Consider the following 21,073-nt stretch of genomic DNA (forward strand, 5'->3'; position numbering starts at 1 on the left):
GTTTCCATGACACCACACTGCCTTTAGAATCAGTGGCATACCTTTACACATCAGTCAAATCTTACTTTCGTTGCAGAAGATGACTTCAGTTTCCGAAAATAAAATTGTAGGTTGGTTGACATGAGTCCTGAGACTATTTAGCCCTTACAAGCAGAACTCTTATGGGTTTAGGGATAAGGGGTTAGAAGGGAGCAGGATGAGGGAAAGGCTGGAGAGGAGGAGGATGGGGTGGGCAGGAGGATGGAGGGAGCCGGGCAAAGAGGAATATGCGTGGCTCGTCACTCCTTAGCCATTTCCCAGAGGACTGACTCATTTCTGGCAAAGCGATTCCTGTAGCTCCCTGGCTGCCTGAGAATCCTAGTCGGTCTGTCTCTGAAACACCCCCTGGACGACAGATGAACCTGGCTTCGTCTTCTCATGACTCACCAGGGCTTCCCTGAGCTGACTCCTGTTGAATTAATAAGAGCAGAATGTCCTGGGCTCATGGAGAGCAGCCTCCCCAACTCCCAAGCCCGCATTTCTCCCCCGTCTGCCCGCCTGTCTTTGAACGAGGTTATTGAACATCCTATGAGAGCCCCGTGATGAGCACCTATGTGTCAAAACCCGAGTTCAAGTCTGAATTGTCTCCTGTCCCGAAGGGACAAGAAAGGAAGGGGCAGGGAATAGCTGCTCACATCTGGTTACAAGGCTGCCAGAGAGGACTGTGTTCACTGCCAGTGCAGGAGTGGTCTTCGAGAAAACTTGGGGATTTGATCAGAAGCAAGTCTTGCCTAGGTGTAAGCTTTTAGAACACTTACTTCCTTGTGATATTTCTTGGAATTCTCAGTCTTTTTGGTTCCCCAGAACATGCGGTTAGCTGAAGTTGTGTGTTTCAGACCTCCAGAAGACAGCAACTGTCCCATAATATACTGGCCAGAATTGGGAGAAGGGAAGTTTTTCTGCCAAATGATTTCAAAGTTTAAAACTGTATACTGGCAGGGGCGCCTGGATGGCTCAGTCAATTGAGCATCTGACTCTTGATTTTGGCTCACGGTTGTGACACCTGCTGAGCATGGACCCTGCTTGGAATTCTTTCTCTCTCTTTCTGTCTTTGACCCTCCCCTGCTTGCTCTCTCTCTATCTTTCTCTATCTCCAAACAACAATAATAACAACAATAACACACACACACACACACACACACATACACATACACACACACACACACACACACACACACAACCCACAAATTGTATACTGCCAGTCTTGTTTTCATCCAGGTACCAAAGAACCTTGCAAACTGGTGATATCAATGATGTTGTCCTGGAAGGACGATAGGATGATTGGTTGAGGGATGAGGGTGAGTGGGGGACACTTTGCTATGTAATCCTTTGTATATTTTCAATTTGAAACCATATAAATATGTTTATTGATTAAAATTTTGTTTTTATTTTAAAGAAATGAAAAAAAGAGCTTTGTTTTTACTTTAACTTTAAAAGTGTTAGAGTTTGATTGTAAAGACAGAAAAACTTGATGATCATCTATACACTGTCCTTCCGGGTCCTCTAATTGGAGAGCAAATGACTGTGAGAGACTGAATCCCATGACTGTTGGAAGATACACACGTACATTTTACAGATAAGGAAACGGAGTCAGGAGATGGGACTGGCAAGGGAGGTCCCAGTCGGTTAGTGGCAGACTCAGCCAGGACACGTTCGGGGCTCCCCTTCCTCCTCCCTGCTGTCCCAAGAACGCTGACGAGGGGGTTTGCCGTGAGTTATGCTGGAGATAAGTTCCTAGTGGGGCTCTTTTCTAATCCTGCTATTGAAAAGGCCACCACAGTCCCCTCTGGATTGCTGGAGGGATGGTGACCATTAGGAACATTCTACAAAGCTGAGGAAGAGTGACAAGGTCTTTGTTCCAAAAGGCACAAATAGGACTGAGAATGAATGATCTCCTCCAAGACGGTACAGTGTTGTACCATCGTTTCCCTTCCTCTGCCTGTGGACGCCCTTCCTGGAGTGAGGACTGATGACAGCCAGGAGAAGGGGAGCCCCGCCTTCCCCTCATGTGTGTGTTTCATTGCAGAGTCATCAGCTATGAGTGCTGCCCTGGGTACGAGAAGGTGCCAGGAGAGAAGGGCTGTCCTGCAGGTGAGTAAGCCAGGCCTGGCCCGTTGGTACAAATGGAGGGAGATGGGGAGGGAGGAACACCCATGTGAGAGGCAGCAGTGTCCACGGCGGAGGGGAGGGTGGCGCGGGTCTGACACACAAGGCTCCACGGACATGCCCCCCACGTGCTCTCTGGTTCTGGGCTCTGTGCGAGGGCCAGAGCATGGAAGCTGGGAACACGGAGCTTCCCGCCCTGCTCCTTCCTATGCAAGCTGACCTCCTCACGGGGCTAGTGGAACAGACTCCAATTCCAGCCTGCCTGTGCTGGCTTCCCAGCCATGGGCTGCTGGCCTTGTTGTCTCTGGCTAGGAGTGATTTCTGATCAGCTCTGCCAGAGAGCCAGGCTGGAGCACGAAGCCACCCCTCCTCCCTCTGTCAGAACTTGGCTCATCACAGTCCAACAAGAAGAGCAGTAGACCAGGCAGGATCACCCAGAAATGGCATAGGGAACCACCAATGGCCAAAGACTGTGTGGCCCCTGTCTTTTATCAGCTATCAGGCATATCCCCAGGGGCTGTGCAGAGTGGGAGTTTTAACTATGAAATACTTGCTGTTGATTCGTTGAGCATGTGAGACGGAGTTAAAAGGAAGGGGCACTTTGGTTGGTACCAAGGTCTCGAGGTCATGGTTGGTGTGGCGGGAGGCTCAGGTGGAAGGCAAGTGGGAAATAGCCAGTGGAGAAAGGAGAATGGCCTCAGAGAGGAGCTCAGCCTCTGAGCCTTCCCTCGCGCCCTTTGAAATGGATGGTGAGCTCACTGTGGGAGGGGAAGGCCCCTTGTGGGACATAACATTTTATTGCTTGTAAGTATACAAAGAACCTGGAAGGTCTGTAATGCTCTTTCATTCTAGTAGAGGCCATTAGGAACCCGGTTGGGACAACTAGATGAATCAGAAGGCCTGGTGTGTAAATAAGGATATCTATTTCCGACGTCCATTCCTGCTGGTACTCTCTAAATGTCTGGGAACAGAAGCTTCATCTTGCGTATGGCTAAAAGATGAAAAATTACCAATTAGTTGAGTCTGAGTAGGGAGGCGTTTGACCTACGGAGCTGCTGTAAGAAGCGTGTGACACACGTGACGACCTTGAGGCACATTGAGACACAGTGGACGTGTCTGGGCTTTCCCGCACACTTGTCCCGCAGCTGTACCCATGCTCTCTGCAGCCCAGGGAGGGGGCCGTCTGCCTGGGGTGGGCCCCACAGCCTGTGCCTCCTCTGTCCTCTGCCCCCACAGCCCTACCTCTCTCAAACCTTTACGAGACCCTGGGAGTCGTCGGCTCGACCACCACCCAGCTGTACACAGACCGCACAGAGAAGCTGAGGCCCGAGATGGAAGGGCCAGGCAGCTTCACCATCTTCGCCCCCAGCAACGAGGCCTGGGCTTCCTTGCCAGCTGTGAGATGCCTGCCTTACTTCCCAGAGGGGGGTGCTTGTGGGCATGAAGGATGAGGCTCTTTAGTGCTTTCCCACTGTTTCAGGAAACGTCTTCCTTGAGCCCTCAGAGAAAGCCAGGGAACCCGAGTTAGAATACACCTCACCAGGTTGCCTCCAGTGCCCCATCTGTCCAACTGAGCTCAGCAGACTGACTTTGGTGCTCACGGAGGAGAGGTCCTTGGCAGAATGGAGGCGTGGGGCCATTGGGGTTCCAGAAGCGCCTTTCCCAGGGTAACGAGAACCTCCCCCCTTGAACATGTGGTCTGCAGCTAAGTGCAACTCCGGCCTTCCTTCTAGGAAGTGCTGGACTCCCTGGTGAGCAACGTCAACATCGAGCTCCTCAATGCCCTTCGCTACCACATGGTGAACAGACGAGTCCTGACGGATGAGCTGAAACACGGCATGGCCCTCACCTCCATGTACCAGAATTCGGACATCCAGATCCACCACTATCCCAATGGGGTAGGGAGTCCCCAGCTACACTTCCCTGTGTCCACACCAAGCCTGCCCCTGGTCCGCATGTGGGGCTGGTTTCTGGGGTTTTGTCCTGCAGGTGAGATTGGCCGGAGGTAATCCCTGCCTCCTGCGCCTGCGTCTCCTCAGGCCCTCCTCAGGCCCTCAGGCGGGTGTGGAACCCACCTTCTGCACCACGTTTTCCCTTCCTGGGGCTTCAGGCCTGTGCCTCCGATGTGTCAACCACTCCTCCTCATTTCTTCTCTGGGCAGATCGTGACCGTCAACTGTGCTCGGCTGCTGAAAGCCGACCACCACGCAACCAATGGTGTGGTGCACCTCATCGATAAGGTCATCTCCACCGTCACCAACAACATTCAGCAGATCATCGAGATCGAGGACACCTTCGAGACCCTTCGGGTGAGGGACTGCCCTGGGAGGGGAGCCGACCTGGGGACACACCACCTCCCCAAAGGGCCTTCTTGTGTGGGAGAAGCAGAGGATGTCTCCATGTTCATGAGCATTTAGGGGACATGGAACAAGCTCCTCTAAGTGCCCACGAACAGGAAGGGTCCACTTACCAGACGCTCGGCTTGACCACAATGAAACATCATAATCCTCTGCTGGAAAAAAATGTCTCTGCCCGTCTTCTCCTTTGTCAAGCTTTCCTTTCGTGACTCCCCTGGAAAGTTCCGTGGTCTCCAGCTGCAGCGGGGCAGGTCGCTTGAGCCCGAGGCTGCCTGGGCACGCACTGTGGGTTCCAGAGGGGAGAGGGCCCTTCCTCCCAAGCAGTGGCTCCCATACGTGGGACTAGAATGATGTCAGGCTGCCTGATCTTCTGGAACACATGTTCCTACCATGGGGCCCTGCTGCAGCCATACCCGTGTCTCCTTTGAACCCAGACCGGCAGTGAGGCCACCAATGTGGACATGGGAGGCTGGGTTTGACTTCTGGCCTGGCTTCTGACCTGGCCACCAAGTTCTGTTCCTTCTGCCCTTCCCAGCAGGCATTTGTCTTACAACTGGAGTGGCAAGCAGGCATTGCTCTTGGCAGTGGCTGCTGAGAGGAAGTGAACACAGGCTGCCCCGTCAGGGGTTTTGCCCTGATTCAAGGAGAACTTCCTGACCACAAAGGACACCAAGGGGGGTGGGGTAGTTCCTCCCCTGGAGATCTCCAACACAGAGAGACAAACACCCTGGGGCTGGGCTGCCTCTGAGGTGGCCTCAGGAAGTAGCTCTGCAGGAGACTCTGCTCTCCAGACTTTCCCCCTGCTTTCCTTCTGGGTCACTCCAAGGGCAGGGGTCTGCAAGGGAATGATGTCCCTACAAAGTTGGGGGCACATCTTTTGATTAACCGTAGTTGACCCCGCTGAGTAACCTCCTCTTATTGTTTAGGTTTGGCAAATATTCCTTCTTTCCTTCTTCCTCTTTGGATCCCCCTAACGCCCATCCTTCCTCCCACTAACCCATACTTAGTAACACCTGCTACTTCCCAGGTATTGTTCCGTGTGCCAGGGGTATACAGGTGAACAAGATGGACCAATTTGTGTCCTCTGTGGCACTTCTTATTTTTTCCTGGGGAGACAGACAAGATGCACACGAGGTAGCCATGGATTGTGCTGGGCATTGTAAAGTCAGTGAGTAGGGAGCAGAGGAGGCCAGTTGACGCTGGATGGTCAGGGAAGGTCTCTCTGGAAGAGGTGACTTGAGCTGAGGACTAGAGGATGAGAACGGCCAGTTAAACAAAGCGCAGGGGCAAGAGCACAGTCAGCAGAGGGGAACAGGTCGAGCAAGGAGGAGGCCAGCAGGGCCGGAATGAAGAGAAGCACGCTGACAGAGCATGAGGCGGGAGCAGCCGGGCCACCAGGGGAGCAGACCGGGCACAGGAGTGTGTCCTCATCCCGAGAGCACAGGGAGGCGCTTGATGCTTTTGCGAGATATTCTGGCTGCTCTGTAGACGTGGGTGATGGGACCCTCCCACTCCTGGAGCTCACCCAGGTAGTATAGCTAGTAGTTCTTTATACAACGTGAGGACAGCAAGCCCTAAGAGTATGGCGACAGACCCCTTCTCAGGTGCGGAGTGGGGGTGGGCATGGGGTGATGGGGGGTTGGCTACCTAGAGAAATGACATTTCAGTCAAGTCCCAAAGAAGGAATAGGGGTCAGAGAAGCAAAGAAAGAAGGAAGGGCAAAAGGAATGGTGGGGCCAAAGCGTGGGGGTGGGAAGGACAAAGCCACGTGAAGTCACTGAGAGCTGGCCGGAGGGGTAGGAGCTCATCAAAGCTCAGAGAGGTAAGCTTTGGTTCGGCTCTCCATCTCGTCTTGGGCTTCTACACAAGCCTGAGGCCCTTTGAGGCAAGACTGGCGACACCGTGTGTGCCTCTTGCCTGTGGAGCATCCCAGAACCTTTAGGGAAACCTCCATCCTCTCCCCGCCCCACAGGCCGCCGTGGCCGCCTCTGGGCTCAACACACTGCTTGAAGGTGATGGCCAGTTCACGCTGTTGGCCCCGACCAATGAGGCCTTCGAGAAGATCCCTGCTGAAACCTTGAACCGGATCCTGGGTGACCCAGAGGCCCTGAGAGGTGAGCACCCCTCGGCTCCTGCTGCCCCCTCACCGGAGCAGCAAGACTGAGTCTAAGGCCTGCTCTTGTCCAAGACAGACATGTGGCCTGATGTCCTGTCACAGGACAGACATGCCACCTGACATCCTGTCTCATTGCTCCCAGCTGGCTCCATCTCTGCCAAAGCCAGAGCAGAGCCATGGTTGGAGGGGCGAATACAGAATCTAGCCACCTTTGTCTAATGACACAGTTGGGCTGAGGAGCAAGGCAGAGTTGGAGGTCCAAAGCAGGCCCTGGCCAGACTCAGAAAGAGCTAAAGGCCTGAATGATCAAACCAGAGCAGGGCATCCAAGCAGGCAGCAGCTTGGAGGTGTGGGGAGGAGATGGCAGGTCCTGGCATCCTGGAAATGAACCCATCGTGCTGACCCTTGAATTCTTCCTATGTCTGGCCAGGGGCCTCATGGATAATCGAAAATTACAATTGAATTCAGTTACGGTCAACTTCATAGCAGAGTCCCTCAGTGCTTCCTCAGTGGGTTGCTTAGCTAGGGGTGCATTGATTATTGGAAAGACCATGCACGTGAGAGAAGGGAGGGGAGGGGAGACCTGGCCCTCCCTGCCCCCTGCCACTGCCCCCTTCAGCTCCATGAGTGCTGAGCCGCTCCTGCTGACTGCGAATCTCTTGCAGAGAGGAGTTGGTCCCAGGTCCCCTGTGGACCCCAACCCCACTTAGTCATCCCAGCTATAATCCGGGGTGACATCATTTCTTTTGAATCTATTTAAACACACCTTTGAAATCTACAATCTACAATACCTACTGCATTTCAGACACCCTGTAAACGTAAAATGTTCTCCTTGCAGCCATGCAGGGATGGGCGAGGGCACATTTCTGAGAGCACAGATGGGGATCTGTTGTGTCCAGATGTTGTGGCGCCTCTGTGCCTGGCGTGTGGCAGGAACTGGGGCCACACAAGGGAACATGGTACAGACTTGCCTTCAAGGAAGTTTAAGCCTAGCTGGGCTTAAAGACAGGTCGTGGGTTCTGAAGACAGGCAGTGGTGACAGAGATGCCCCCACCCTCATGGGCACCTGCAGCCCGAGGCATCCCAAAGCTTCCTGGAGGAGCTGAGACTTGGGTCCATCTCAGCACACTGAACTTGCCATTCAGAGCTATGCTTCCCGTAACACCTGTTTTGTGCAGAGCACATTTGCATCTTTGTAGATATCAGAATTCCTGATGAGAAGAAAAAGACACTAATTTTTCCCTTTTGCACATCTGCCTTTTCCTGCTCAGTAACCCATTTGCTCTAAGCAAGAGCCCTCTGCACAGGGTTCTGGATGGCGGGCTTGAAGGCGGAGGGACAGGAGTGCAGCCGGACAGGCTCTGTTGTTTCTAGTGGGTTGGCAGACAAGCGAGAGGCCCGGGCTGGCGTGCCTTGTTGGAAGACTGGCTTCCAGCCCTGGCCCTGCTCTCCCTCCCAGTGGCCCTAGTGTGTCACCCCACCCTGCCTTCAGTTTCCTTCCCTGAGAAGCTAAATCCCGAGGCCTCTTTCCCATAGCGACCCAGCTGTCCTTTCTCTCCCGCCGGCCGAAGGGCGTCAGCACTGGCTTTCAAGGCCCCCAAAGGCCCTGCAGCAGCCCTGTGACTCTGCAGGTCCTCAGGGCTTCCTCCTGTCCGTGACTGTGCGGTTTTGGTTCTCACACTCGGCACAGATTGAGACACGCCTCTGTGGCGAGAACATAAGGCAAAGGGCCCTGAGTGGCCATCTGGGAACTTGTTTTGCGTGGCTGGGGTCATGAGCCGTCCCCCCCCCCCCACTGCCCCTTGCAGCTTCCTCAGGGCCCCCAACTTCTGCCCTGTCCCTGAAGGGCTCCTGGACAAGTAAATAAAGGATTCTATTTATGATTTATGGGTGGGGTGAATGCAGTGGCATTCGTGTCTTTTTGGTCACTATCCCCAGCCCCTAAGCAAGGTCCTGGCAACTAGCAGACCCTTGGGTAAAATGAACAAAAACAGATAAAATGAGCAAATACTCCCAGAACTCTCATTTGCTATAGTTTCCATCTTGGCCTCTCACATTTTACATTTTCTAAAGGTCTGTCGATAAAAAGTCCCAGGGTGAACTCACTTTGAGGTTCAGGTACTAGTAAGAGAATTCCCCTTAGATTCAGGTACAAATGAGCCAGTCATTAACACGTGTTGGGCATTCACTGTTGCCCAGCACCGTGCTGGGTACTTCACGTTCAGAGCTCACACCGCCCCCAGGAGAGGAATGCCGAGCTCATCTCCCCTGAGGAGGAAACTGAGGCTCACAGAGGTTCAGTGACTTGCCTGGGGCCCCAACCGCTGGTGAGTGGCTGAGCTGGGATTCAGACTCAGGCAGTCTGCCCACGGAGCTGGGCTCGACTCGGGGCAGCAGCAGGAGGAGGGGAGGACCCGGGCTTGTGTGGTGCCCCAGCCTCATCTGAAGGGCAGCGTCAGAGAGAATAGAATCATTACAGCCATGGAGGCTGCGTGCTGGCCTCTGATATCAGCCTGGAGCCAGCACCGACTCGACCTGTGTCCTTTTCGACCCCCAGACCTGCTGAACAACCACATCCTGAAGTCAGCCATGTGTGCCGAAGCCATCGTCGCAGGGATGTCCGTGGAGACCCTGGAGGGCACTACGCTGGAGGTGGGCTGCAGCGGTGACATGCTCACCATCAACGGGAAGGCCATCATCTCCAACAAAGACATCCTGGCCACCAATGGTGTGATCCACTACATCGATGAGCTGCTCATCCCAGACTCAGGTGAGCCAGGCCTCCTAGGCTATGGCCCTTCCAGGCCTCCTGTCCCCTCTGGCATCCAAGGTGGAGACACTTGGGGAATGTAGGGATCTGGGGGGCCATTTCCTTGCCTGCACACAGCTCACAGCCTCTCAGGAGAAAGGGCCTGGGCCCCTGTTGAGTTGCAGCCGGGACTGAAGCATCTTGAGCTGCCGGCCTAGGAGTCCAGGCGTTTCCTTGGAGGCAGTGGAGGAAGCTCAAGGGAGGTTGGAGGGAGCTGGGGAGGGAGCCGCTCGATCACAGAAGAAGCCTTTCAGAAGATCTGCCTGGACAGAGGGCCATTTGCTGACCTCAGAGCATGTGCCTTCTCAATGATGCCCAAGCATCCCCGAGTCGCTGACCCTGGTAGAAATGACCGAATGGACTTTGGCTTGGGTTTCATTCAGCATGCTAGCTAGCCCCATTCTGGACTTCGAGGGAGGTCGGTTGCTCAGGAGTGAAGCAATTTCACAGGAAAAAAACCAAACCAGAAGAAGACTTTGTACGGGTGTGGTTGCTGGCATTATCTACTACTCAGAAGCCATGACACGGATGGCGCTGCCCTGCTGCAGGCATTAGCCGGTGCCCTGACCAAGGGTGGGGACAGAGGCCAGCCCCTGCTCGCCTGCACCTCCCCTCGCTCCCCTGCCCAGTGAGACCTGGGCGACCAGTGCCCTGATGACACGAGCCCGCTGCGCCCCAGCAGTGCCGAGAGGGCTGTTGACTTGCAGGATGACATTCCTGCTGGTGTGTGTCACGCTCTGGGTGGACGGATGATAAATGAAAACAGCACTTCTAACTTTTGAACCTGCGTTCTCCTTCCTTGCAGCCAAGACGCTGTTTGAGTTGGCAGCAGAGTCGGACGTTTCCACAGCTGTTGACCTTTTCAGACAAGCTGGCCTCGGCACTCATCTCTCCGGAAACGAGCGGGTGACCCTCCTGGCCCCCCTGAATTCTGTGTTCAAAGGTAACATGGTGACAGCAGCCCCAGGAGTTTGTCTCTGGGGTAGCTCCCCCCCCCACCACTGTCACCTCTTGCAGCCTCCTCCCTGATTGCCAGCACCCTGCAGAATGTTAGCACTCCCACCCAGCTCAACAGAAACCTCGGAGGCTCTGGCACATCGTTTGGCAGAGCAGAGAATGCATTTTGGGGATCTGGTTCCCAGAATTCAAAAGTTCACATCTGGCCGGAGAGCAGAGCACTCTCATGCCTTTTTATGTACAGAATCAATCGCCCATGTGATCATCAGAAGGTCAGAGTGAGGATACAGCTGAGCTGTGGTCATGGGGAAGGCGGAGGAGGGGGCCAAATGGTGTCCATGCCTTCCCCTCCCTCCACGGGCAAATCTCCAAACACCCTCGATTATCTAGAGCTTTTTGTTTGGTTAATTTGCAGAAGATGGCAGATGTTAAGGAATTTGGCAGCCTTACTGCATTTCTCAATCTCCCGTTTCCAAACTTAAGGAGGGTTGGCCTTCTCACTACATTTGTCTCTCATTCTCTTCCTTTCTGGAGCATGCCTCTGGACCTACGCACACCTTCCCTTACAGATGGAACCCCTAACATTGATGCGCGCACAAAGAATTTGCTTCTCAATCACTTGATTAAAGAGCAGCTGGCCTCCAAGTATCTGTACCATGGACAGACCCTCAACACTCTAGGTGGCAAAAAACTGAGAGTTTTTATTTATCGCAATGTAAGTTCTGGTTCCCCAATTGTCCTCTTTCTTTGTCTCAGGTCTAAGAAATGGAAGCTGTATTAGTGGTAAAAGAACATATATGTCTATGTCTATGTCTATGTCTATGTATGTGTGTATATACGTATATATTGTATATGTATGTGTGTATATATATACATACCTATTATATATATATACATATACACACATAAAATCTCAATAAACAGAAGCCTGCCTGAGTATGTGTGTGTGTGTGTGTATATATATGTATATATATACACACACACAGTATGCTGATTCACTGATACACACACAGTACTGATTTCTAATAAGGAAGGAAGGAATTTCTGGAAAGTATCTTATTTGAAAGGATCAAAATGGGAAACTGTAGAAGGATTAGAATCTCCTTTGCTGGCAGCCTTTGGGAATAAACCACGCAGCGGTCTCAGCTGTCTGGGTAGGCAGCCGTCAGCCTCAAGCTCAGAGTGATGAACAGGGGAGGAGGAATGGAGGTTTTAAATCCTTGGCTTATGTGAACAGAAGCCCCCTTAACTGAATGAGCACAGCCCTTCCTGGTCCAAAAGGCTCTTTTCTCTCTTCTCCAGTCTCTTTTCTGTCTTCAAACCCAACAAAATATCAAACAGGAAGCACACCACAATGCAGTCCTTCCTTGGAACCATCCAGTACCATTGACTAAAGATGGTTGTCATCTGTTACATAGATGAGTCAATAGACTCGATCTATTGATTTGACCACTGTTGATGGACACCATGTGTGATGGGATATTCTCATTAGGGGACCTCTCTATATCTTTATTGGGGCCCGATAGCCATTTTTCCTCAACACAGTTTTTATTTTTTCTCTTCTGGAGAAAACACAACATTTTATCCTAGTCTTAATGACCCACACCAGTGTATATCCATTGATCTTTGCAGATGAAGCCATCGGCAGGCACATGTCCTGACCAAATTATGAGGCCCCCATGTGGGAGGATAACGTGCCCTTTCTCTGCTCCTCTTTTGCACAGAGCCTGTGCATCGAGAACAGCTGCATTGCCGCCCATGACAAGAGGGGCAGGTATGGGACACTCTTCACCATGGACCGAATGCTAACCCCCCCAATGGGGACCGTCATGGATGTCCTAAAGGGGGACAATCGCTTCAGGTAACCAGCTTCTCCCAAGTGGTCATGCTGGGGAAGGACGTTGGGTCTCAGCTATCTGTCAAGCTCCCCACTTCCTCGGGGATTCAGTTAACACTGACGGTGCACTGGTCACCTTCCAGGCTGGGGATCTGGGAAGGGTGAAGTTCAGACTGGAAGCTTATGTTGATAAAAAGGGTTATTTCTGGGAATGTAATCTTCACATCCTTGGGAACAGGGAGGGGGCGACATTTTTGTATTGAAGTCCGAGGAAGACATCATATTCTCTTTTTAAAGTCCCAAGTAAGTGGAGAGCACCTGGTTTTGAGTGTGGGATGAATCTCGCTCTGAACGATATCCACTCGTGGTGCCTGGAGACCCCCAGCTGCTCCTTCTCAGGCTCCCTGTGTTGCTTTGCTTTCTTGCTCCTCTCTCTCCTTTTCTGACTTGCTCACTTACCACAGGGTGCTCTGACACCGGAGTCTGGGAGACCAGCCAGGCACTCCCCTGAATCGTATCCCCAGGGCCCGGTGGCTCGGCCAGTCTGTGGGTTGGCCATGCTGCCGGCCTCTCCCTTCCTCCTTCCCTCTCTGGCCTCTGACTTCCGGCCATTTGACTGAGCTTAGCATTTATGGAGAGAAGATGCAGACTGGAATCTTCCCTCTTTGTGTACGAGCCGGGAGTGAAAACCAGCCAGGGGTGTGAATTCCATTGCTGGGCCCCACCTACCCACAGTGGGGAGGCATTTGGGAAAGTGACCGCTCCTCTCCCCACCACAGGCAGGTGACATTTTCTCTGCTGTCTCCACAGCATGCTGGTGGCCGCCATCCAGTCTGCAGGGCTGACAGAGATGCTCAACAGGGAAGGCGTCTACACGGTCTTTGCTCCTACAAATGAAGCCTTCCAGGCCATGCCACCAGGAGAGCTCAACAAACTCCTGGGTAAAGACCAACTGAAGTACATTTCGCATGGTTTCTAAAGTGACCGTATCGGTCAGGGGACCCGCAGGAAACAGGTGGCACGTTACAGAGGGTTTCACTGGAAGGAACTTAATGAAGAGACTGTTTGTAAAACTATGGGCAGGAGGAAGGGACCAGCAAAGGGTGATGACACCCAGGCCTGGGGTTGGGGAGGAAGGTGGAGGAGGGGACAGGGAGAACCAGAGCTTCAGAGGAGGGACACAGGACAGCAGCCAGAGCCACACGCAGCTGCTGGCAGAAGCAGGACAAGGGGGCCAGGACTACCTTAGCCTCGTTCTCTTCCCGCATGCCCGTTGCCGTGGGCCTCCTATCAGCTGTGAGTTGGGGGGACACGGGGCAAAGGAGCCTGGACAATGTGCTTCACAGCCATCAGCCTCCCTGGGAACCATACAAGGCAGAGAAGAGTAGAAAGGCATTGAGTGGGTAACAGCCAGCCTGGTCACTGAGACATGTCTGCCACTGAGGACAGCGATAATGAAGCCATGTACCTTCACGAAACGTCCCTTTGGATAAAAGTTTACCAACAAGCTATTCCTGGCCCTGAGAAATTTAGTTGAGGATGTTTCAGAGGTAATTCTCACAGTTCAGAGCTTGGGCTCTGGGATTAACTCAAAGCTCCTTCCCATCCTTGCTCGGACATTCACCAGCTGAGTGACCTCTAGCAAGTTGCTTAACCTCTCTGAGCTTCAGTTTTCCCATTAGAAAAATGAGAGCACCTTGCTGTGTGTTGTGCGGAATAAATGTGCTGCTGGGCGCTGGGCACGCGTCCTCCCTCGGTGATGGCTACGATGAGGAGGGGGTGGGGTGGGGGTGCAGTGTTGAGCTTGCCCTTGACACACACACCTCACAAAAAGGTGAGCCTGAGGAGGGAGGGTGGGGGGAAAGAGAGGAAGGAGGAGGAGGAGGAAGGACCTTGGCCAGACCTTGGGGCCCACATCATAGACACCTTCCTTCCTGCTCTGGAGCAGGAGAATAGGAAATTCAGGTTGCAGGCAGCCCCGAGCTGAACTTGTGTTCTGTTTAAGATTCTTTATTGCCTGGTAAACGCCTGTCTCTTTGATGCTGACGTATGTTCCCGAGAAGAGGGGAGAAGTTCCTTCTGAACATAAACTTGTTCCATCCTCTCTGTGTCCAGCAGGACTGCAATATTCCCCAGTGGCCTCGGGCCTGCTCGGCCTCCCTCGCGTGTTCGCTTGTGCAGGAGCAGGGATGGGGTGGGATGTTGGTGTGCCCAAGGCTGCCCACACACACCTTCCGCCAGGTCTGCGGGCAGGAATAGCCCCCAGCCCTCCTGGGAGACAGAGACGGAAGGCCGCCCAGGTGTAAGAGGTCAATCCAGGAGTTAAATGTCTCGGAAGAAAGAAGCCTCTTGCACCCCCGGGGGCCGGCTGGGCGCAGCAGCTCCCGGCAGTATTTTCGTGGAATGGGAATCCGTGGCAGCCAGGCTGTGGGTGTTTGGAAATTACTTGGTACCTGGTGTCTCCATCCCACGGGCACTGATGTGGATTTGTCAGTAACCAAGTGAACTCTCCAAGATGCTTTAAAACTTCCCCCGTTCTCAGTTTCGAGATGCTGGAAATAGCCATCCACAGGCCCTGGGGAAATCTAGCCACTGGGCTGGGACTGTGAGTGTCGGGGCGGCCGTGATGGAGAGGAGAGGGCAGCTGGCAGCTTCAGGCATTGCCTCCCACACTTAATTTGGAAAATGCCTGTGCACCTTTATGAGCAATCGGATGCTCTCCCCAGTTGGTGGAGGAGCTGATGTGGGCTGGAAGGAATGTTGAGACGTGACAGGAGGGGCGCCGTGGAGGGAATGCCCCCCTCAGCCCTGACCTCATCGGCTCCACAGCCCCCCCCCCCCCAGACTGCAGCTGTTGACTCTTTTAAGTTCTCCCTTCAGGAAACAGCGGCCGCAGAATATGCATTTGAGGGCAGAACGTGTAAATATTTCACTACTGTGTTATAACCATCGGGAGCCATGCTGATGATGAAATGTCCCAGATGCCGGGGCTGGAAAGGTTCCTAGCTTTCCAAGCAAATATTTAGCTCATGGAAAAATGAGTCATACTCATAGAGGAGTATGGATTAACTCCTTCTCGGCATCACAGAGAGCTCTCGCTTAGCCCATCAGCCCCCTGACTGCCGAGGCAGATGCAGGGCCGCAGACATGGGCCTTTTTCCCCTGAGCCTTAGGCAGGTGGGGGGGGGGGGTCCAAGGGGTGAGCACGTGGCAGGCGCTCAAAGAGTGCTCGTTACCTGTTCAGGGAGTTCTCCATGTCAGGCATCACCGCTCGCATCCCCTCTGGGCCCTCCTTGACCACGCCAGTGACCAGCCTTGGAATGAACTCTGCTCTCCCTTCTTTCCCATTAACCTGCAGGCAATGCTAAAGAGCTTGCCAACATCCTGAAATACCACATTGGTGATGAGATCCTGGTCAGCGGAGGCATCGGATCCCTGGTGCGGCTGAAGTCTCTCCAGGGGGACAAGCTGGAAGTCAGCTCAGTGAGTGTGTTTCAGAACCAAACAGCCGGCCGGGCACCGTCACTGGGGTTCCAGGGCTTCTCTTGCCCCCGGGCCAGCCTTAGACACACACAGTCTTGAAGATGCACCTTGAATCTCTGAGTGCATTCTGTCCAAAGAAAGAAAAGAGAAAAGGGTTTTCACAGGGAAATGAGGCGAGACTGTGGCGGCCCACAAATAAGAACTCGCGGATTTGCTCAGGAATCAAGCATCCGACTGGCATCTGGGAGAGGCCATTAGATCTTCCTCCCCTTAAAGAGACGATAGGCAATTACTTATGCGTCTTGAGGGATCAGTCCCCCCGGCCCCTTCCCGCCCCATCCCTTCCAGTCTGGGGCTCACTGAGCTGTACCACGTGCCAGACCATCCCAAGAGCCCTTTCCTTCAGATGCTTGGTCTGCAAGCTTTCCCTTGCTCTGCACTTTGATAACACACATTCTGCTCTGAAGCTGCCTCAGGGGGTTCTTACCCTGAAGAGAGAGAATAGATAGCTGGCCCCGCTCCGTGAAGCTGCCCGTGGCCTCTGTGGCTGCACCTGGCGAGGTCACTGGGCTTCCCCATGGAGGGACCACTCTTCCAGTATGTGGCTGGCTCGGCCTCTGCTGCCTGCTCCTCTCTCCCGACCTTCCGCCATCCCTTTGCATATCACTTCCCCATGAGGAAGCATGGCAAGGGTAGGAATGTGATGACTAGTTGACTTCTGCAGGTCACCTGAGAATCTCCCAGCTCCTCGTTTGGGGTATTGGGATGCCGTCACAGGCTTCTGTTCTTCCTTCCCCCTTGGGATGACACCTGAGGTTCAGGAAGGACAGAGAGAGACACCCGGGTGCGCTTCCTATGGGAGAGGTAAGGCACTGAGGACGAGTGGAAGGAAGGAGCCCTGCACCAGAACTGGAGGCCCAGCTTCTGTTCCCAGCCATCCCACCCGCTTAGCTTAAAGGAGGCACCTGGCCTCTCTTGAATCTCTGTTTCTCTTCTGCTAAGTGAGACGATGACATCTGTGTCTTTACCACATGTCGCTGTGAGGACCAAGTGACTAGCACGGAAGGGTGTTTTGTAAATTACACTGGGCTGAGGCACACAAGGGATCAGAAAGAGTCCGCCAGGCTGAAGGTGTGGCTGGCAGGGACCATTCCATTCACCAGGTGTCCCTCACACTTAGCACAGGCTCTGGCATCCAGAACTGCTCACTGAGCACTTGCTGAGTGTAAGATACGTATGGTCTATGTTCAACAGTGGTCTCTTTTTCTCCCAGAAAAACAATGTAGTGAATGTCAATAAGGAGCCTGTTGCTGAAGCTGACATCATGGCCACAAATGGCGTGGTCTATGCCATCTCTAGTGTCCTGCAGCCTCCAGGTAAGGCCCTAAAGTATCCCATGGCCCTGCAGTCTGCGGCTGACTCTTCTCCACACAGCAGCTGGTACTCGACAGGAAAACTGTTCAAAGCAAAGATTAGTGTGCAACGTGCCCACAGAGGGTCCGTGGCCAGCATCACTGTGGCTGATCCAAAAGTGAATTAGGAACTGTTGGTTTCAAACGCGCTACCCCAGAAACTCAAGCAAGATTTCTTTTTGTTGAATTGCCTGGCTGTCTTCATACCACTCAGACACAGACACAGACGCGGCTTTCTCACACGTGGATGCTGGGAACGTGGTTCCAAGCACGCTTCTTACATCTCGCCTCATGGGAGCTCTCTTTACCTCCAGCAAAGTTGAACTTGAGTCCAGCCTCTGTCTGCACTGTGCATTCACCTTTCTTGGAGCTCTCTCCCCATGGGCCAGATTCCATCCACCCTCAGTTATGAAAAATTTTAAAGGAAAAATTCATTGGCGAATGTGAGGCAGGAAACCCAACAGTGCCCCTCAGTCACGGTCGCTATGAATGCCGTGCTAATAGTTTTGCTGTCACCAAAGTTGCCTTTTCTTTCATCGCCAGCCATCAGACCTCAGGAACGAGGGGATGAACTTGCAGACTCTGCACTTGAAATCTTCAAACAGGCGTCTGCATATTCCAGGGTAAGACGCAGCTAGGTTTGCCTGTGGCCTCAGCACCCTTGGTGCCTCTGCTTGGGCCCCTGGTTGGGGGGAGCTCTCTGGGTCCCTGTCTTCCTTGGCTGCCCTCCCAGGGCTCCCGTGAAACTTCTCCTCACTCCCATTCAGGAATCCTTAGCACTGGCCTGTGTGGCGTTCAGAGAAAAGAACGCAGGCAGCCCCTGTATCCTTTGTGGGCCAAAATCCAGGCCTATAAACCAAGGCCTCTGAACTTCATTCTATGGGGAAGCCCATAGAATGCTGGTGAAAACAGATAAAGCTCTAGAATCCATCTATCCAACTAGGGCAACCCATCCCAAATCAGCCTTACAGTGTGGCCTCTAAGTCACCCTCTGGTTTCCATGATGTGGCCCATCTTGGGTGATGCTGGGGCTCTTCAGGGTAGTGGTGAGGATTCTGGATACAGGGCAAGTGTGTGTGTGAAACCTCCCTTCCTTGCTCCAGCTTCTCTTTCCTCGCAGAGCCTCTGTGATTCTTCCTGGGCTTCTGTTCCTGCTCCCCAGCTTGCCCAGGGCCTCCTAGAAGCCCCACTCAGGCTTCTTTGCTGCTTCGAGTGAGGTGGAGCCCTTTGGGAATATGGGCACCTTACAGAAGACAAGAGGGTGTGGCTGGAGGTGGTTCTTACCCCAGAGACCCAGAGCTGGAATATGTCCTCTGCTTTTGGACAGAGAGGTCTCCTCAGTGCCCCTTGAGAAGGGTTCTTGGCTCTGAGCTCCTACTCCTCAGGGCCACCCCCTGTGCCGTCCCAGCTGTCCAGGCTCTAGGCTTTGGTCTCTGTGGAAGTCAGGTTTTGTGGTCTCCCAGGAATATCCACCTCAGACTCTAGTTGGTTGGGGCTTACACTTCACTTGGGGCTGCTGAGACTGACTGAGGGGCTCCCTGGGGCCCAGCAGCTACACATTCCCATTCCTCTCCCTCACCCCTGGCATTTTTTGTGAGTAGTGTGGCAGGGGGCAAAACCATCGCTGTGAACACATGCAGGGACAGCTTTCACTGGAAAACTTGACACTTTGTGCGTTTTTTTGTTTGTTTGTTTTTTCAGGCCACCCGGACCTCTGTGAAACTAGGTAAGTCTGGCCTGGATTTGAAGTCCTTGTATACTAAATAGTTTGGGCCTTTCCCCCAAGCAGGCCCAAACGTGCCATCTGATGTATATAGATAAGAACGTCATGGTGCAATAAAACCAGCCTGGCCTTTGGGGTCAGACGCAGAACACCCACTTCCCTTCTCCATAAGATGGAGATAATAAGAATACCAACATTTTAGGCTTGCTGCAAGTTTTTGGCTTTGGGAACCCAGCTGGAAGACAGAGAAAATCCCAGTTCAGAACATTGTTGAGTGAGACAGCAAGGCTCACCAACCAAAAAGCACCCGGGATGTGCGGGAGAGAGTGGCGGAAGGGGCCGCCGGCCATGCGTTTGTGACTCTGACGGTGTCTTGACAGACAGGGGCAGTTTGCACGTCTCACCTTGAAACTTCTCTCTTCCAGCTCCTGTCTATCAGCGGCTATTAGAGAGGATGAAGCATTAGTGCGGAAGATGTAGGAAGAACGCACTTCGGCAGCTCCCTGCCACTTTCTCTGAGTTTACCAAAGAGACTGAATGTTTTTGAAACCAAATATCACACACACTTCAGTGCATCTGGGCGGCACCATAATGAGATCTGAGCCCTGGGTGGGTGGAGGGAGGAGAGAAAGAGATGTCCTTTAAATTGTTTTCCCCCCACACGCGGCTGGTAACCTACTCCATGCAGAGACCTGGATGTCACTGCCTGAGAGTCGCTTCCAAAAAGGCCCTGTCCCAAACGTGGAATTTCCTGCCCATGCCAAGTGCTCTGGAAAAGGGAGCTGAGGTTTTGTGGAGCTCACAAAACACGAATCACACGCTCCAGCATCCTGGTTGGGGGGGGAGTCCTGGCGTGGTCTCTGTAAAGCTCTTTAGCAACTGGAGAAATGGCATCATTATAAGCTATGAGCTGGAACTGCTCTGTCCAGCGCGTCTCGTGCCTGCACGTGGTTTGGACACTTCTTTGTGGCCCTGTCCAGGTAGGAAAGAGAGGGCAGGTGGAACACGCAGAGCCCAGGATTTCCCAGGTGTGGCAGAGCCATCGTGTGTTGGTGAAAATAAAACCAAAGGAACATGTGCCTGTGTGGACGGGACCTGTGTGCTGGTCTGGGTATTCACGAGGGATAGGTTTCTGTTTCTCGCGGTTCGCGGGTCCTTCTAACCGGGGCTCCACCCGCAAGCAGCTGCAGTAGCCCTGAAAGGAGCGCTGAGGGGACCGTTTGTGGGCCGTGCTGAGTCTTTGCTGAACTTTTTTCCTTTTCAGTCTCCACAGGCCCTGGGGGGCTGAGTCCTCAGTCTTCGCTTTCCTCCCCAAGTGCCCATCTCCCTTGCAGCCTCGTGAGCCCCGCCTTCGGGTTGGACTTTTGAATGCTCAGCGTTCTGCCCTGTGAAGAACTTACAGGCACAGTCCCATTATACAGATGAGGAGGCCAAGGTTCCGGAAAGGGAGAGCCACTGGCAACACAGAAAATAGCTGAGTTGGGACTGCCTCCCAAGCCTTCTGCCTCCCAGAGACAAGGCAGGGGAGCCGTTCAAGGTTTTCTAGACCCAGACCCCCTGTGCGGACCCACACACAAATTCCTGCCCCTGCTCCTTTTGTCTTCTCCGTTTTGAAATATCCTCAGCACAGATAGGCTAGTGCAACCGGGGCATCACCACTCCCTGCCTATGTGGCCTTCATCTCTCAGGGCCTCTGTTTCGTCATCTGTACCAGGGGGATGACCGTATCATCTCCTTCCTGGGTCCATCATGAGGAAGAGAGGAGATGATCCTGGTAAAATGCTTAGCACAGCATCAGGTATCCTTACTCCCGTCCTGGTGTCGGGGACTGCTCAGGATCAGTGCAGCTGAGAGCCCTTCTCTGGTTCTGTCTTGAAGGCAGCCCACTTACTCGGAGCAGGGGGTCAGTGCTGCCTCCCACACTCTGCCAGGGCTGTCTGGCTCCAGCAGGCGGAGCTCACTCCACTCCCAGGACCCCGAGACCCAAGGACGGTGCGTCCCTGGAGCCACTGCTGGCAATAGAGCCCCTGCCCCACAGCCTGGGGAAAGACAGACGTTACCTCTCACACCTTAAGGTCACTCATCCATCGCCCTGAGGCGCTTCTCAGTGGCTCCACAAATAGCTGTGTTAGGCTCTGTTTTCATGAAGCTTCCCTGCTCATGGGGAAGCGAATTGTGAATCTGCTAGTGGCACTACCCCCTGAGCTTCTGTGACAGATGACGGAGAATCTGAGG

General features: G+C 53.4%; 1 protein-coding gene across 2 annotated transcripts in view; it reads left to right on the forward strand.

Moving 5' to 3' along the window:
- The window catches only part of TGFBI (transforming growth factor beta induced), a 33,534-nt gene extending 13,619 nt beyond the window's left edge, over positions 1-19,915 (forward strand). The window contains exons 3-17 of one of the 2 annotated variants that reach the window (XM_043588425.1): positions 2,066-2,130; positions 3,382-3,542; positions 3,879-4,043; positions 4,307-4,453; positions 6,474-6,615; positions 9,175-9,387; positions 10,232-10,369; positions 10,953-11,098; positions 12,108-12,244; positions 13,031-13,161; positions 15,579-15,703; positions 16,977-17,079; positions 17,659-17,738; positions 18,817-18,841; positions 19,264-19,915. In XM_043588425.1, coding sequence (XP_043444360.1) covers positions 2,066-2,130; positions 3,382-3,542; positions 3,879-4,043; positions 4,307-4,453; positions 6,474-6,615; positions 9,175-9,387; positions 10,232-10,369; positions 10,953-11,098; positions 12,108-12,244; positions 13,031-13,161; positions 15,579-15,703; positions 16,977-17,079; positions 17,659-17,738; positions 18,817-18,841; positions 19,264-19,304 — 1,819 coding nt within the window. In that variant the 3' untranslated portion in view covers positions 19,305-19,915. Of the gene's footprint in view, positions 1-2,065; positions 2,131-3,381; positions 3,543-3,878; positions 4,044-4,306; positions 4,454-6,473; positions 6,616-9,174; positions 9,388-10,231; positions 10,370-10,952; positions 11,099-12,107; positions 12,245-13,030; positions 13,162-15,578; positions 15,708-16,976; positions 17,080-17,658; positions 17,739-18,816; positions 18,842-19,263 lie in introns of those variants that run through there. The other variant, XR_006298433.1, reaches the window with a different exon arrangement.
- Positions 19,916-21,073: the final 1,158 nt, after the last annotated feature.

This window comes from Prionailurus bengalensis, chromosome A1 (assembly GCF_016509475.1).
Source record: "Prionailurus bengalensis isolate Pbe53 chromosome A1, Fcat_Pben_1.1_paternal_pri, whole genome shotgun sequence".
NCBI classification, from domain to species: Eukaryota; Metazoa; Chordata; class Mammalia; order Carnivora; family Felidae; genus Prionailurus; species Prionailurus bengalensis.